General features: G+C 38.5%; 1 protein-coding gene across 5 annotated transcripts in view; it reads right to left on the bottom strand.

Moving 5' to 3' along the window:
* DTNA (dystrobrevin alpha) overlaps positions 1-15,687 on the bottom strand; it is a 685,079-nt gene that overhangs the window by 247,957 nt on the left and 421,435 nt on the right. For all 5 annotated transcript variants that reach the window (XM_053715018.1, XM_053715020.1, XM_053715021.1 and 2 more), the window contains exon 4: positions 14,578-14,791. In XM_053715018.1, coding sequence (XP_053570993.1) covers positions 14,578-14,791 — 214 coding nt within the window. The remainder of the gene's footprint in view (positions 1-14,577; positions 14,792-15,687) is intronic.

Below are 15,687 nucleotides of genomic sequence, written 5' to 3'. Positions count from 1 at the left end.
GTAATGATATCACAATAGTTATAGAAAAACATCAAATCAGCAATATAAGACAATCAACATAAATATAACATAAGAAATCAGGTAAAAGGATTAAACCTTTAGCTGAAATAAATAAATGTCCATACAACCAATAATGTCCAATAACTGGAAGTAGCTCCAAAGGAGTGCACAGGTCAGCTGTCTGTCATAGGAGGGTCAGTATCCTGATGAAATCGATTAGTCTAAAAAAGAAGAACACAGAGGTGCCCAATGGCCTAATACCACAAAACCAAGGAAGAGATAGGATTGTAAGAGATATGCTCACAAACAAACTGCACCCTAGGGTGCAGGGAAGCAGACTGGAACCTCGCAGTTGCCCAGCAAACTGAATAGATGCAGCCGGATATCCAGGAGTGATTTCTCGCCTGTGGGATCCACAGTGTTCCTAAAGGAGGGGATATAGAGCCAACATAGCCCAGCACAGTTTTATACAAAAATGTGTGTGTATAGAGAATAGGCACACTTACATATTTCAAAGCACCTCCAGGTGCAATAACCACAGGCTGGGGCTTCTCAGCCGCCCAGCTGACTGATTCCAAGGATATCAGCAAACAAGGTTATTCCCAGACAGGATTCGGGGATATATAATAAATCCCCAGATAAAACACAGCAGCAAGTGTATCAAATTAAAAATATATACTTTATTAAAAGCAACACGTTTCTCAGCCTCTATGGGGCTGTTTCCTCAGGCTAACCTGAGACCCTGTCTTCTTACATTATCATATGAGTTTAAAATGAAACTATCTTACCGGAATCAACGCCGTGGAACAGACACACAGCCTCTCAAGTTTGACTTGTAGCATCGCACCTGACATGGACTTGAGTGAAAGAAGCAGGAAGTGAAACTCGTCAACACTGATTGCTTAGGAGTTGTTAATACGAGTCTGGATGTTTTCGCAGAAAGACTCTCCCTTCATCTCCAGACCCTAACCTTCGTCAATGCTCTCACTGAGAGGCTGACAAGACTACTTAAAACTCCAGTCCCTTACCGAAGAGTACTACCCTCCATAAGAGACTACTCCGAATCTTCCGACACTTCTCTGCCCTCCTCTTGTGATGAAAGGCAAAGAATGACTGGGGGATGAGGGAAGTGGGGGAGGTATTTAAGCCTTTGGCTGGGGTGTCTTTGCCTCCTCCTGGTGGTCAGCTTCTGTATCCCCACAAGTAAGGAATGAAGCTCTGGACTCTACTCATATTAAGATGGAAATGTATTTGTGCATATTTGTGAGACAGTGAGAAGATTTCAATTTGTCTTAAGCATAATATTCAACAAAAAAGAAGTCATAAGATTTTCAAGATACATCAAAATATCACCTAGAATCCAATCAGGGACAATCTTTGTCAAGTACAGACAGAAGACCATTTCTCAGAGCATAGACTCCAGAAGAGCTCTTGTGTTACCAGGTCATTGATTTGACACAATAATTAGTCCATTCTAATACCACAGGAAAATTGAGTTTTACATTACAACATTGAAAATACCCAATGAAAGCGATAAAGCTCTCGAGTGTCAGTGCTATGGATTTTTTTTTACAATAAACACTAATAATAATGATAGTAATGCCAGTTGCTATGACATTCTGGAATTATAAGGCACCGTTGTTTGTCAGTAAACTGACATTGTTGAGAAAAGTATCTGCAAACAGCTCCGCAGGATTATGTGATAAGTATATGTAGCTGTCAGAGCCTGCAACTAAAGAAAGAAATAATTTTACAGCTTTTTCTGTGTTAAATAGTGCCACACATATTCCTACCCAAAAGCAGTGGAGGCTCCTCCATAGGGGCATCTCCCCACAAGTTTTTTGGGCAAAAAATAAAATAAAAACTAATAAATAAAATGCCAATGTGAGGTGGGACTGGACTTTAAGGTTATTAGTAGTTTAAGTTTGTTTTTTTTCAGGAGGGGGTGGGGCTGGGGTTTAGTTTAAAATAATAATAAAAGCTTATAGTAATTTATCATCTGATGAAGAAAGAGCATACAGCATTAACCTTTGAAACGCATAAGGATCATTTCTGAAAAATGCCACGATTTTGAACTTTAATATCCAGTTGATGATTCAGCTTCAGATATCTTCTGCCTGTGTTGGAAATTGTTTGGAATTACCTCATTTGTATTGAGGTTTTTAAATGTGAGCATACTACCTTTGGTTGCTCGTTGTATGTTTTTAAACAAATAAAACCGTGTTGCACTATCTCTTTTCTGTTTTATGTTTCATGTAAACTGGGACCACATCTTTGGACAAAGTCTGATAACATCACAAGGAGACAAGATACTCCTGGTGTCTGTGACTAGACTATACCTATACTGTGCGGCCCTTACCTCATACTGATTGAGGTAGAAGAGTGTAAGTAGATACCCGAAAGGGACCGGGACCCTTGCCTCCTATCTTCCTCATTTTATGAACTGTCTGTGGATTGTACACAATCTATCTAGTTTATATAAACCATTATCTGTTGGGACTCTATATGAACTTTACTAACTCATGTTTTAACTATGCAGACATTTATATACTCCTAGTGTATTTGATTACCACTGTTTTGTAATTCTAATAGATTTAGAACCTATATTAATTGTTTTAACTTCTATATGATACTATCTGTGATATATTATCACCAAATTGTTCACACATTACAATCATTGAGATTTGTGTGATTTTGCTTTGTATTGTGCTTCTGGATTTGAGGGGATTCAGACAACACAATAGGTGGATTTTGGCAGCATACTTTTGCTTTGCAGCACTTATTTATCAGCGCCCAGGTCACACTACTTTCTTTCTGTTCCATATATATACATCATTTTTTTTATTTTTTCCCCTAATGGACATAGTTTGGGAATAAGTATATTGTTATTATGCATTTTATTATTGCCCTATTGCTGGCATATAACTATGTCTAACCCTTGTGTTTTATGTCAGCAATAGTGCCATAATACAATGATCTATGTGTTTAAACATTGTAAAAAGGTTAAATACATAGTTAAAAGGACATTAAACTTTCATATTTGAGGGGTGGTGTCTAGCGCCCCACCATATTCAAAATTCACCAGCCACCACTGCCCAAGAGTGATTCTTGGCGCTTAAAGTGGATTTTTTGTTTAACTTGTATACATATAAGTGCATACTAACGTTATTATATTTTCATAATGTATTTCAAAGCATGGTTTAGTTCACCAAAGTGGTTTACTGTTTTGCAAACTGATTTATTACGCACGGTGATCCAAGACCTTATACATGTTTAAAGGAATAGTAAAGTCATCTAACTTTCATGATTTAGATAGGGCATGTTATGTTAAACAATTTTCTAATTTACTTTTATCATCACATTTTCTTTGTTCTCTTGTCATTCTTAGTTGAAAGCTAAACCTAGGTAGGCTCATATGCTAATTTCTAAGCCCTTGAACGCTGCCTCTCATTTGAAATAATTTGACAGTTTTTCACAGCTAGAGGGCATTAGTTCATGTGTTTCATATAGATAACACTGTGCTCATGCACGTGCAGTTATTTAAGAGTCAGCACTAATTGCCTGAAATGCAAGTCTGTCAAAAGATCTGAGCTAAGGAGGTAGTCATACTAGTCAGCAGAAGCTTAGATACAAGGTAATTACAGAGGTTAAAGGTTAAAAGTATTTTTCTATAACAGTGTTGGTAGTTGGTTATACAAAACTGGGAAATGGTAAATAAAGGGATTAGCTTTCTTTTTAAACAATAACATTTTTGGTGTTTACTATCCCTTTAAATAATGATTAATTTACCCAAAAAAGGGACATAAAACTCACAATGAAACCATTGTGATTTAGCTATATATTTCCAATTTACTTTGTTATAAAATGTACTTCTTTCTCTTGATATCATTGTTAAAACGTAGCTCCTTTCAATGAAAGCATATGCAGGTAGTAGGCTCCAGAGCGTGAACATATCTTGAGAACTATAATTATATATTATTGTGTCTGCAGTAATATTTATAACAATGCTGTACATATAATATTCAGGACATGCACACTCCCGAGCCTGCCTCAGTATGCTATCATGGAGAAGGATCCAAAGAAAAAGAAGTACATTTTATAATAAAAACACAATTTATGCTTACCTGATTTCTTCTCTTGTATTTCTCTTGTGGTGTATCCAGTCCACGGATCATCCATTACTTGTGGGATATTCTCATTCCCAACAGGAAGTTGCAAGAGGACACCCACAGCAGAGCTGTAATATAGCTCCTCCCCTAACTGTCATAGCCAGTCATTCGACCGAAAAACAAGCCAAGAAAGGAGGAACCATAGGGTGTAGTGGTTACTGTAGTTTAAATTTAAAAATTACCTGCCTTAAAATGACAGGGCGGGCCGTGGACTGGATACACCACAAGAGAAATAAATTTATCAGGTAAGCATAAATTGTGTTTTCTCTTGTAAGGTGTATCCAGTCCACGGATCATCCATTACTTGTGGGATACCAATACCAAAGCTAAAGTACACGGATGAAGGGAGGGACAAGGCAGGAACTTAAATGGAAGGAACCACTGCCTGTAAAACCTTTCTCCCAAATATAGCCTCCGAAGAAGCAAAAGTATCAAATTTGTAAAATTTTGAAAAAGTATGAAGCGAAGACCAAGTCGCCGCCTTGCAAATCTGTTCAACAGAAGCCTCATTTTTAAAGGCCCAAGTGGAAGCCACAGCTCTAGTGGAATGAGCTGTAATCCTTTCAGGAGGCTGCTGTCCAGCAGTCTCATAGGCTAAGCGGATTAAGCTTCTTAGCCAAAAAGAAAAAGAGGTTGCCAAAGCCTTTTGACCTCTCCTCTGTCCAGAGTAGACAACAAACAAAGCAGATGTTTGACGAAAATCTTTAGTAGCTTGTAAGTAAAACTTTAAAGCACAGACCACGTCCAGATTGTGTAACACAAGGATGGAACCACAATCTCTTGATTGATATTCTTGTTAGATACCACCTTAGGTAAGAACCCAGGTTTGGTACGCAGGACTACCTTATCCGTATGAAAAATCAGATAAGGAGAATCACATTGTAAGGCAGATAGCTCAGAGACTCTACGAGCCGAGGAAATAGCTACCAAAAAAAAAAGAACTTTCCAAGATAAAAGTTTGATATCTATGGAATGAAGAGGTTCAAACGGAACTCCTTGAAGAGCCTTAAGAACCAAGTTTAAGCTCCATGGTGGAGCAACAGGTTTAAACACAGGCTTGATTCAAACTAAAGCCTGACAAAATGCCTGAACGTCTGGAACATCTGCCAGACGCTAGTGCAAAAGAATAGACAGAGCAAAAATCTGTCCCTTTAAGAAACTAGCTGACAATCCTTTTTCCAAACCTTCTTGGAGAAAAGATAAAATCCTAGGAATCCTGACCTTACTCCACGAGTAACCCTTGGATTCACACCAATGAAGATATCTACGCATATCTTATGGTAAATTTTCCTGGTGACAGGCTTTCGTGCCTGTATTAAGGTATCAATAACTTACTCGGAGAAGCCACGCTTTGATAAAATCAAGCATTCAATCTCCAGGCAGTCAGCCTCAGAGAAATTAGATTTGGATGGTTGAAAGGACCCTGAAGTAGAAGGTCCTGTCTCAGAGGCAGAGACCATGGTGGAAAGGATGACATGTCCACTAGATCTGCATACCAGGTCCTGCGTGGCCACGCAGGTGCTATCAGAATCACCGATGCTCTCTCCTGCTTGATCTTGGCAATCAGTCAAGGGAGCAGAGGAAACGGTGGAAACACATAAGCCAGGTTGAAAGACCAGGGCGCTGCTAGAGTATCTATCAGTGTCGCCTTGGGATCCCTGGACCTGGATCCGTAACACGGAAGCTTGGCGTTCTGGCGAGACGCCATGAGATCCAGTTCTGGTTTGCCCCAACGGAGAATCAGTTGTGCAAATACCTCCGGATGGAGTTCCCACTCTCCCGGATGAAAAGTCTGACGACTTAGAAAATCCGCCTCCCAGTGCTCTACACCTGGGATATGGATAGCTGATAGGTGGCAAGAGTGAATCTCTGTCCAGTGAATTATTTTTGAAACTTCTAACATCTCTAGGGAACTTCTTGTTCCCTCTCGATGGTTGATGTAAGCTACAGTCGTGATGTTGACCGACTGAAATCTGATGTACCTCAGAGTTACTAACTGAGGTCAAACCTGAAGAGCCTTGAATATTGCTCTAAGTTCCAGAATATTTATTGGAAGGAGAGACTCCTCCTGAGTCCACGATCCCTGAGCCTTCAGGGAGTTCCAGACTGCACCCCAACCTAGAAGGCTGGCATTTGTTGTTACAATAGTCCAATCTGGCCTGCGAAGGTCATACCTTTGGACAGATGGACCCGAGATAGCCACCAGGGAAGAGGATCCCTGGTCTCTTGGTCCAGATTCAGTTGAGGGGCCAAATCTGTGTAATCCCCGCTCCACTGACTGAGCCTGCATAGTTGCAGCGGTCTGAGATGTAAGCGTGCAAACGGCACTATGTCCATTGCCGCTACCATTAAGCCGATTACTTCCATACACTGAGCCACCAAAGGGCGCGGAATGGAATGAAGAACCCGACAGGAATTTAGAAGCTTTGATAACCTGGACTCCGTCAAGGTAAATTTTCATTTCTACAGAATCTATCAGAATCCCTAGAAAGGAAACTCTTGTGAGTGGGGATAGAGAACACTTTTCCTCGTTCACTTTCCACCCATGCGACCTCAGAAATGCCAGTACTACGTCCGTATGAGACTTGGCAATTTGGAAGTTTGACGCCTGTATCAGGATGTCGTCTAAATAAGGGGCTACTGCTATGCCCCGCGGCCTTAGGACCGCCAAAAGCGACCCTAGAACCTTTGTAAAGATTCTTGGGGCTGTAGCTAATCCAAAGGGAAGAGCTACAACTGGTAATGCCTGTCTTGAAAGGCAAACCTGAGAAACCGATGATGATCTTTGTGTATCGGAATGTGAAGATAAGCATCCTTTAGATCCACTGTAGTCATATATTGACCCTCCTGGATCAGTGGTAGGATGGTACGAATAGTTTCCATCTTGAACGACGGAACTTTGAGGAATTTGTTTAAGATCTTTAGATCCAAAATCGGTCTGAAGGTTCCCTCTTTTTTGGGAACCACAAACAGATTTGAGTAAAAACCCTGTTCCTCCTTTGGAACTGGATGGATCACTCCCATAACTAGGAGGTCTCGTACACAATGTAAGAATGCCTCACTCTTTATCTGGTTTGCAGATAATTGTGAAAGGTGAAATCTCCCTTTTGGGGGGGAAGCTTTGAAGTCCAGAAGATATCCCTGGGATATCATTTCCAACGCCCAGGGATCCTGAACATCTCTTGCCCATGCCTGGGTGAAGAGTGAAAGTCTGCCCCCTACTAGATCCGTTACCGGATAGGGGGTCGTTCCTTCATGCTGTCTTAGAGGCAGCAGCAGGCTTTTTGACCTGCTTACCTTTTTTCCAGGTCTGGTTTGGTCTCCAGACTGTCTTGGATTGAGCAAAAGTTCCCTCTTGTTTATTATTAGAGGAAGTTGATGCCGCACCTGCCTTGAAGCTTCGAAAGGCACGAAAATTAGACTGTTTGGCCCTAGATTTGGACCTGTCCTGAGGAAGGGCATGACCTTTTCCTCCCGTGATATCAGCAATAATCTCCTTCAAACCAGGCCCGAATAGGGTCTGCCCCTTGAAGGGAATGTTAAGTAGCTTAGATTTTAAAGTCACGTCAGCTGACCATGATTTAAGCCATAGCGCTCTGCGCGCCTGTATAGCAAAACCAGAATTCTTAGCCGTTAGTTTATTCAAATGAACAATGGCATCAGAAATAAAATAATTGGCTAGCTTAAGTGCTCTAAGTTTGCCAAGTATGTCATCCAATGGAGTCTCTACCTGTAAAGCCTCTTCCAGAGACTCAAACCAGTACGCCGCAGCAGCAGTGACAGGGGCAATGCATGCAATGGGCTGTAGGATAAAACCTTGTTGAATAAATATTTTCTTAAGGTAATCTTCTAATTTTTTATCCATTGGCTCTAAAAAAGCACAACTGTCCTCGACAGGGATAGTAGTACGCTTTACTAGAGTAGAAACTGCTCCCTCCACCTTAGGGACTGTCTGCCATAAGTCCTGTGTGGTGGCGTCTATTGGAAAACATTTTTCTAAAAATAGGAGGGGAAGAGAACGACACACCTGGTCTATCCCATTCCTTATTAATAATTTCTGTAAACCTTTTAGGTATTGGAAAAACATCAGTACACACCGGCACTGCAAAGCATTTATCCAGTCTACAAAATTTCTCTGGCACTGCAATGGTATCACAGTCATTCAGAGCAGCTAAAACCTCCCTAAGTAACACGCAGAGGTGTTCAAGCTTAAATTTAAATGTAGAAATATTAGAATCAGGTATCTTTCCTGAGTCATTAACATCACTCACTGACTGAAGCTCTCCTTCCTCAGCTTCTGCATATTGTGAGGCAGTATCAGACATGGTTCTTAAAGCGTCAGTATGCTCTGCATTTTGTCTACCCCAGAGCTATCTCGCTAACCTCTAAGTTCAGGTAGTCTGGCTAATACCGCTGACAGTGTATTATCCATGACTGCCGCCATGTCTTGTAAAGTAAACGCTATGGGCGCCCTAGATGTACTTGGCGCCATTTGAGCGTGAGTCCCTTGGGCGGGAGTCAAAGGGTCTGACACGTGGGGAGAGTTAGTCGGCATAACTTTCCCCTTGTCAGAGTCCTCTGGTGATAATTTTTTTTAAAAACAGAATATGATCTTTATTGCATAAAATGAAATCAGTACATTTGGTACACATTCTAAGAGGGGGTTCCACCATGGCTTTTAAACATAATGAACAAGGAGTTTCTTCTATGTCAGACATGTTTATACAGACTAGCAATGAGACTAGCAAGCTTGGAAAACACTTTAAATCAAGTTAACAAGCAAATATAAAAACGGTACTGTGCCTTTAAGAGAAACAAATTTTGAAAAACAGTGAAAAAATGCAGTAAATTAAATGATTTTTTTACAGTGTATGTAATAGGCTAGCAGAGCATTGCATCCACTTGCAAATGGATGATTAACCCCTTAGTTCAAAAAACGGATCAAAAAAACTAAATAGACTTTTTTTTTTTTTTTTTTAACAGTCACAACCAACTGCCACAGCAAGCTGTGGTCCTACCTTCCCCAATAAACGACTTTGGAAAGCCTTTGAGCCCTTTAGAGATGTCCTATAGCATACAGGGGACTCCTGGGGGAAGCTGGATGTCACAGTTTGTAATTTTAACTGCACCAACTGTAACTTTTATACTATAACAGTGGAAAGCCTCAGTAAAACTGTTTCTAGTCAAAATTTAAGCCAGCCATGTGGAAAAAACTAGGCCCCAATAAAGTTTTATCACCAATGCATATATAAAAACGATTAAACATGCCAGCAAACGTTTATATTGCAATATCATAAGGGTATTACCCCTGGGAGTAAGCATGATACCAGTCGTTATTAAATCACTGTATTCAGGCTTAACTTACATTAATCCGGTATCAGCAGCATTTTCTAGTGTTTTCCATCTCTAGAAAAAATTATAACTGCACATACCTGATAGCAGAATAAACTGCACGCCATTCTCTCGCTGAAGTTACCTCATCTGTGTAATCCCCTCAGACATATGTGAGAATAGCAATGGATCTTAGTTACAACCTGCTAAGATCATAGAAACCTCAGGCAGATTCTTCTTCTATTTACTGCCTGAGATAAAATAGCACAACTCCGGTACTATTTGAAAATAACAAACTTTTGATTGAAGAAAATAAACTAACTATATTTAACCACTCTCTCCTACAATATCCTAGCTTGTTGAGAGTTGCAAGAGAATGACTGGATATGACAGTTAGGGGAGGAGCTATATTACAGCTCTGCTGTGGGTGTCCTCTTGCAACTTCCTGTTGGGAATGAGAATATCCCACAAGTAATGGATGATCCGTGGACTGGATACACCTTACAAGAGAAATAGCTTTTTGTTTTGTTTTTATTTTAATTGAACCCTCTATAAAGAATGTTTTTACTTTGATGTCTCTTTAATTTTCTATTTTAAAGCATACCTACATTTAACAGCATATTTATTTATAAAACGTCACAAAGTAAACCTCAATATCCACTGAATCTCTTATAGTTATAGTTACTTTTATATAATTATCCTGTACATGAATATGAACAATAAAATGTGCCACCTTAAATGTATAGTTATGTTACTGCTAAATTGTAATGCTGCTGATTGGCTGTTTATAAATAAGAGTTGCAAAATTAACATAACCTAGATGTCATAATGTACAACAATAAGATGAAGCTGGGTACTTTGCCCTTAGCTGACCTTTAATCTTCTAACACTCAAATACTGATTCTAGTTAACTGTATCTATGATGACACTTAGTTAAAGGGACATTCTAGCCAAAATTGGAATCCACATGGATGCATTTCAGATTTGAATATAAGCATTTTTGTAATACACAGGGGTTAGCAAAAATGCTTCTAATTTAAGATATAGCTGTTTCAAAAGAGTATTCAGGTATGCACCGTGCACCAGCATTTAAAACACAACACTTGCTCAAGGAGCCTAAGGTGCTTTTTTACCATCTGATAATGACTCAATTTGTTAATTGCTGACGTGATACAAGCCCCACTGGTGCTCTGAGCAGCTGCAGTATTTAAAATGCTGGTGCACTGACAATGTCTAGCTATGCTTCACGTGCACGTGCAGAGAAAAATGTTAACACTAAAACAATAATAACTTTTAGTAGAAGCATTTTTGCCAAAATATGTATATTGCAAATATTTTTCTATTCAAAGATGCAATTCATGACTGGAAATTCCCTTTAAAGTATTCCAGAATGTAAACAACAAAGCACAGATATTTACCAACTGCATTTGTATTATTGGGTAACTAAGTTGAGTGGATTTTGCATGCTGTTGGCATTCCTATTTTCCAATCAATTTAACAAAATGACTACAGTACAAAAGCAAATGTTCCAAAATATTAATCAAATATATATGGTCTAAAACTGTTTAGACAAAGCTGATCAAAACAAGTCATTTGGTAAATCTCAGTACATCACATCTGAGGGTTCCGCTATGGCTCCCAGCTTTATCCTTAATGATGTTCTAAAGCTGAAGTTCTAAGTCAACCTACTGAAAACTCTCAATTACCATTTTAAGTCTATAAAAGACTTGTGCAAGCTACAGATCAGGAACCACAAAGCAAACCCTCCTATTAACTTTATCTGACCTAAACTACACAGTGTATGAACCAAGGTGGAATTATTTTAATGTTTGGTCTAAAATTAGCAATTTACCTCTACTAATTTGTATTTAGTAGCAACATAGGTGACAAAAATCAGGAGAAATCTGGGCCTTTTCTGTAATACTAATACATAACCATCCAAATACTGCACTAAGACAAGCCGAAAAAGGTATATAAATCTAGCTAAGGCATTGTACATTTGAGTGTTGCTGTTTTATACAGGTGCGTAACTTTGGTTAGTTATGAACTTTCTGTACAAATATGGTGGCTGGTTTTCTGTACTGTAACACTTTTGTGTTATTATAAAGGTACATCTCAACACTTTCCTTACATTGTAAGTCCTGTTTTGCAGTGGGGCCAGACAGCACAAAGACCTGTGCTGTAACAGTTCAGGACACAGCTGTCGTACAGGGTACAGTGCATGTCCTTAAGGGCATAAGGGGTTAAAACATACAACTAGGTATCCTTCCTCCATCTTCTAGTCCATCTAAATACTTGATGGGCTGCCCAGTAGTTTGATGTTTTTTTTTTGCATGTTTTTGTACTGATCTATGGCATTTTTTAAATTAAAAATAAGAAAATGATTTGTATATGTAAATACCCTATTGGACAGTCCCAAGAGACATCAATGTTTTAACTTGCACCCAAATGAGAAACACTTGGAACTTCCCACATCCCATCAATGCTATAACAATAAACTGTAATACTGAGGGATACTATGGAGATGAAACATGTTGTAATGTTAAAGGGCCATAAAACCCAACATTTTTATTTTGTGGTTCGGATAGAGCATATCATTTTAATAAACTTTCCAATTTACTTATTTTATCTAATTTGTTCTCTTGGCATCCTTTCTTAAAAAGCATACTGAGGTAGGCTCCGGAGCTGGGAGCTAGATGCTGATTGGTGGCTGCATATATATATATATATATATATATATATATATATACACACATATATACCACATATCATTGGCTTGCCAATGTGTTCATCTAGCTTCAAGCAGTGCATTGCTGATATTCAAGAAAGGATACCAAGAGACTGAAGCAAAATTGATAAAAGATATAATCTGGAAAGTTGTTTACAAATGTATGCTCTACCTGACTCATGAAATAAATATATTGTGTTTTATGTCCCTTTAACTCCTTAAGCCATTTGGACATAGGCACTACGTAACAGAGTACTTTGCCCAGCGTACCCTGTAGATGTAGTACCTACATCCAACCTTCTTACTCATGCTGCAGTACCCGCTGTCAGCTTTGACAGCAAAGACTATAGCCAGAGGCAGAAGGCATTGGCCTTTATATGAAGGCAGATCACGATACACTCTGTGTCACTGTCGGTATCGTCTTGCAGTGATGCCATGGGTAGTGTGAGAGGAAAGGAGGGAAGTAGGCAGGTGGCACATTTCAGGAGGGGGAGGGAGGGGAGGGTTCCCTACGCTACAGCAAAAAATAATTTGAAGAGGGAGGGTTCCCTATGCTACAGAAAAGAGTAATAACAGGGGGTCCTTAATAACTATCACTTAGATCATTACCTTGGGTTGTTTACTAAAAAAAATAATATAGTTTTGATCGGCAAATTAAAAAAAAGCAAAAAAACAAGGCTCTATTTCTGCTTAAATGTAGTGATAACAAAAAATGCTAAAAATTCTCTGGAACTTTTTTTTTAAAATTCATGGTCCTCAAGGGGGTTAAATTCCATACAATCGAAGATTGTACACCAGATTTTCCAACCACCTGATACATCACATATACCTCCTCACCAAGATCACTATGGGGAAACTATTTTAATTGATGGGCCCATGCAAATGAAAAGGGTTTCAATAAAATCTAAATGCTGTGTGACATTTTGGCCTAGCTTTTTTTACTTTTTTTTATGTGATGCTCTTGTTTTTAATTTAGCATTTATATAGAGTAACACTATTGAAAGTCATGAACAAATCAAAGATATCAGATATGATATACAATCTTTATACACACAAAACGGCAATTTGTTATTTTTCTAGAAAAATAGAAAAGAAGATGCATAATAAGCGGTTATATATGTTGAGCCCTTTGCGTACCTTCCTTTCCTTTTGTACAAGAAGGGGAGAGAAGTTACCCGTCAAGACTGACATACAGAAAACATCTGATTTTTGGAATGGTGCTTTCTGGAATTGAAGATAAAGGGGCATATTTATCAAGTTACGTATGGAGCTTGATGCCCCGTGTTTCGACTTGCCGGAAACAGAAGTTATGAAGCAGCGGTCTAAAGGTCGCTGCTCCATAACTTGTCCACCTGCTCTGAGGCAGCGGACAGAAATCAACCCAATCGAATACAAACGGGTTGATTGACACTCCCTGCTAGCGGCTGATTGGCCGCGAATCTGTAGGGGGCGGCATTGCACCAGCAGTTCACAAGAACTGCTGGTGCAATGATAAATGATCCACTATATCAGATTATGTCCGCTCGCATTATAATAAATAGGCCCCATAACCTTAAACCATTTAGAAAAAAACCTTTTGACTACTGTCTCATGTATTATATTTGGAACATACTGTTGCAAGTTAATTTGATAAAGTACTCTCTTTGTGAATTCTCTCATACTTAAACTTGCCTTTGATTTCCAGGAACTCAATATTATGTTCCTACCTATCAAGATTGTTGCATTTATCCAATTATTTGAAGTTTCACTATTTTTAATGTGTAGGAACAGTATATCTGTTAAATTCAATGCAAATGTCCTAGCCAAGAATCTGTTCAGCCAGAAATTCACCTTATGCCAAAAATTGTTGACTTTTGGACATGACCAGAAACAGTGGATTAAATTAGCTTTGGGTAAGGAACATCTGGAACAATAGACATCCTTCCGTGGAGACCACTTGGCTATTATGTCTGGTGACAAGTATGATTTATTGATTACTCATATGTGACTCTCTCCAAGTCTGTAAATAGTGCAACAATAAGCTAGTTTTAAACACTGACCAATCTCCTCAAACAAAAACTTTTAAAACTCTTTTTGCCATTTAGACCGTAGACTTTTTTGCCCTGACTTTTTCATTAAAAAGTTATACCAAATAGAAATTGATGTTACACCAACTTTATACGGCTAGTACTTGATCTATCTCCCCCAAATACCAGTCTCTCCCATGTTTCTCTATTAAGATGGCATAATAATGCCTGATCTGTAAATATGCATAGAATTCCTTTGCAGGTATCTCAGCTTTTTAACTTACCTGTAATAAAAGATATGCTGGTGTACGAGACAGTTGACATATACAATTGGAAAACTTACGTGTCATAGGCAGCTAGCAGGAAATTTAACATTAGGCTGATGGACTGCTCTACATTTATTTGGTGGGTAGTTGGCATCCTCTTATTTAGTTGGTAAAATATAGTAGACAGCACTGCTTCCAGACGTGCCACATTTAGTTCTATGTTTGGGTCCAGGTTGTTCAGAGAATTTTCTCGTAATGCTTCTATGATGTTCCATATATCTACCAAGTGCACTGTAGAGAACAAAACGGAAGAACATTAGCCCAGAGACCAACAAATTATAAAAAAAAAAACCCAGCACAACTAGACAAGTTATTGTTGGTCATCAACTCCTACTGTGTCCTTCTGTGTTCTTCAGAACAGATATGTCAAAGTGTCGGAACATATTTTATTTGTTTATTTGTTGGCCAAAATATTGAAGAAGTTTTAATTCTCTTTAGCTATCATGATATTTCCAAATTGTCTATAATGAATTTAACGTAATCTGTTATACATATTGTTTAAAGGGATATTATACGTATGCATACCAAAAAGCAGTAATTAACTATCTAATTCCAGTGGGAAAAAAGGTCAAGTGAAAGCTAAAACTAAAGGGAAAAGCATGTCTATGCACAAATGATACCTAGGTATGAATTTTTCAGTGACTAATAATAAAGCTTCCCCAGTTCTTGTGGGAGAGAGTGTAACATCTACAGGTCTAATTGTTGTTTTATACAGAGATATTTATTTAAAACAAACAGATAAAAAAACATGTGCACAAGGCCTCTTTCGAGTAAGCTTTAAGTAAAGATGCCATTCCTACAAATATTTACTCAACATATTGATTTCTCTGAACAGATATTTAATGCCAAGTAATCTACTGGTGTTAACTTCTGCATTGAACTAACTCAATTGCCTGTGATTCAGTGCACCTACCTGACTAAACATCTCATGATTTAAAAACTACAGTTACCGGATTTACTTTGTATATTGTTTTCCCAGAGATTTAAAGGGACACTGAAGTCAAAATGAAACTTCCATTATTTAGACAGTAAATGCAATAAAAAACAAAACAAAAAATAAACAAACATATTTTTATCATATTTTCTTTACCCTCTTGCAGGGCTGGATCTTTTTAAACAATAAATAT

The sequence above is a fragment of the Bombina bombina genome, chromosome 5, assembly GCF_027579735.1.
Source record: "Bombina bombina isolate aBomBom1 chromosome 5, aBomBom1.pri, whole genome shotgun sequence".
In the NCBI taxonomy this organism is placed as follows: domain Eukaryota; kingdom Metazoa; phylum Chordata; class Amphibia; order Anura; family Bombinatoridae; genus Bombina; species Bombina bombina.
The sequence above is the reverse complement of the archived record's forward strand: the minus strand, read 5'-3'. Positions and strand labels throughout refer to the sequence as shown.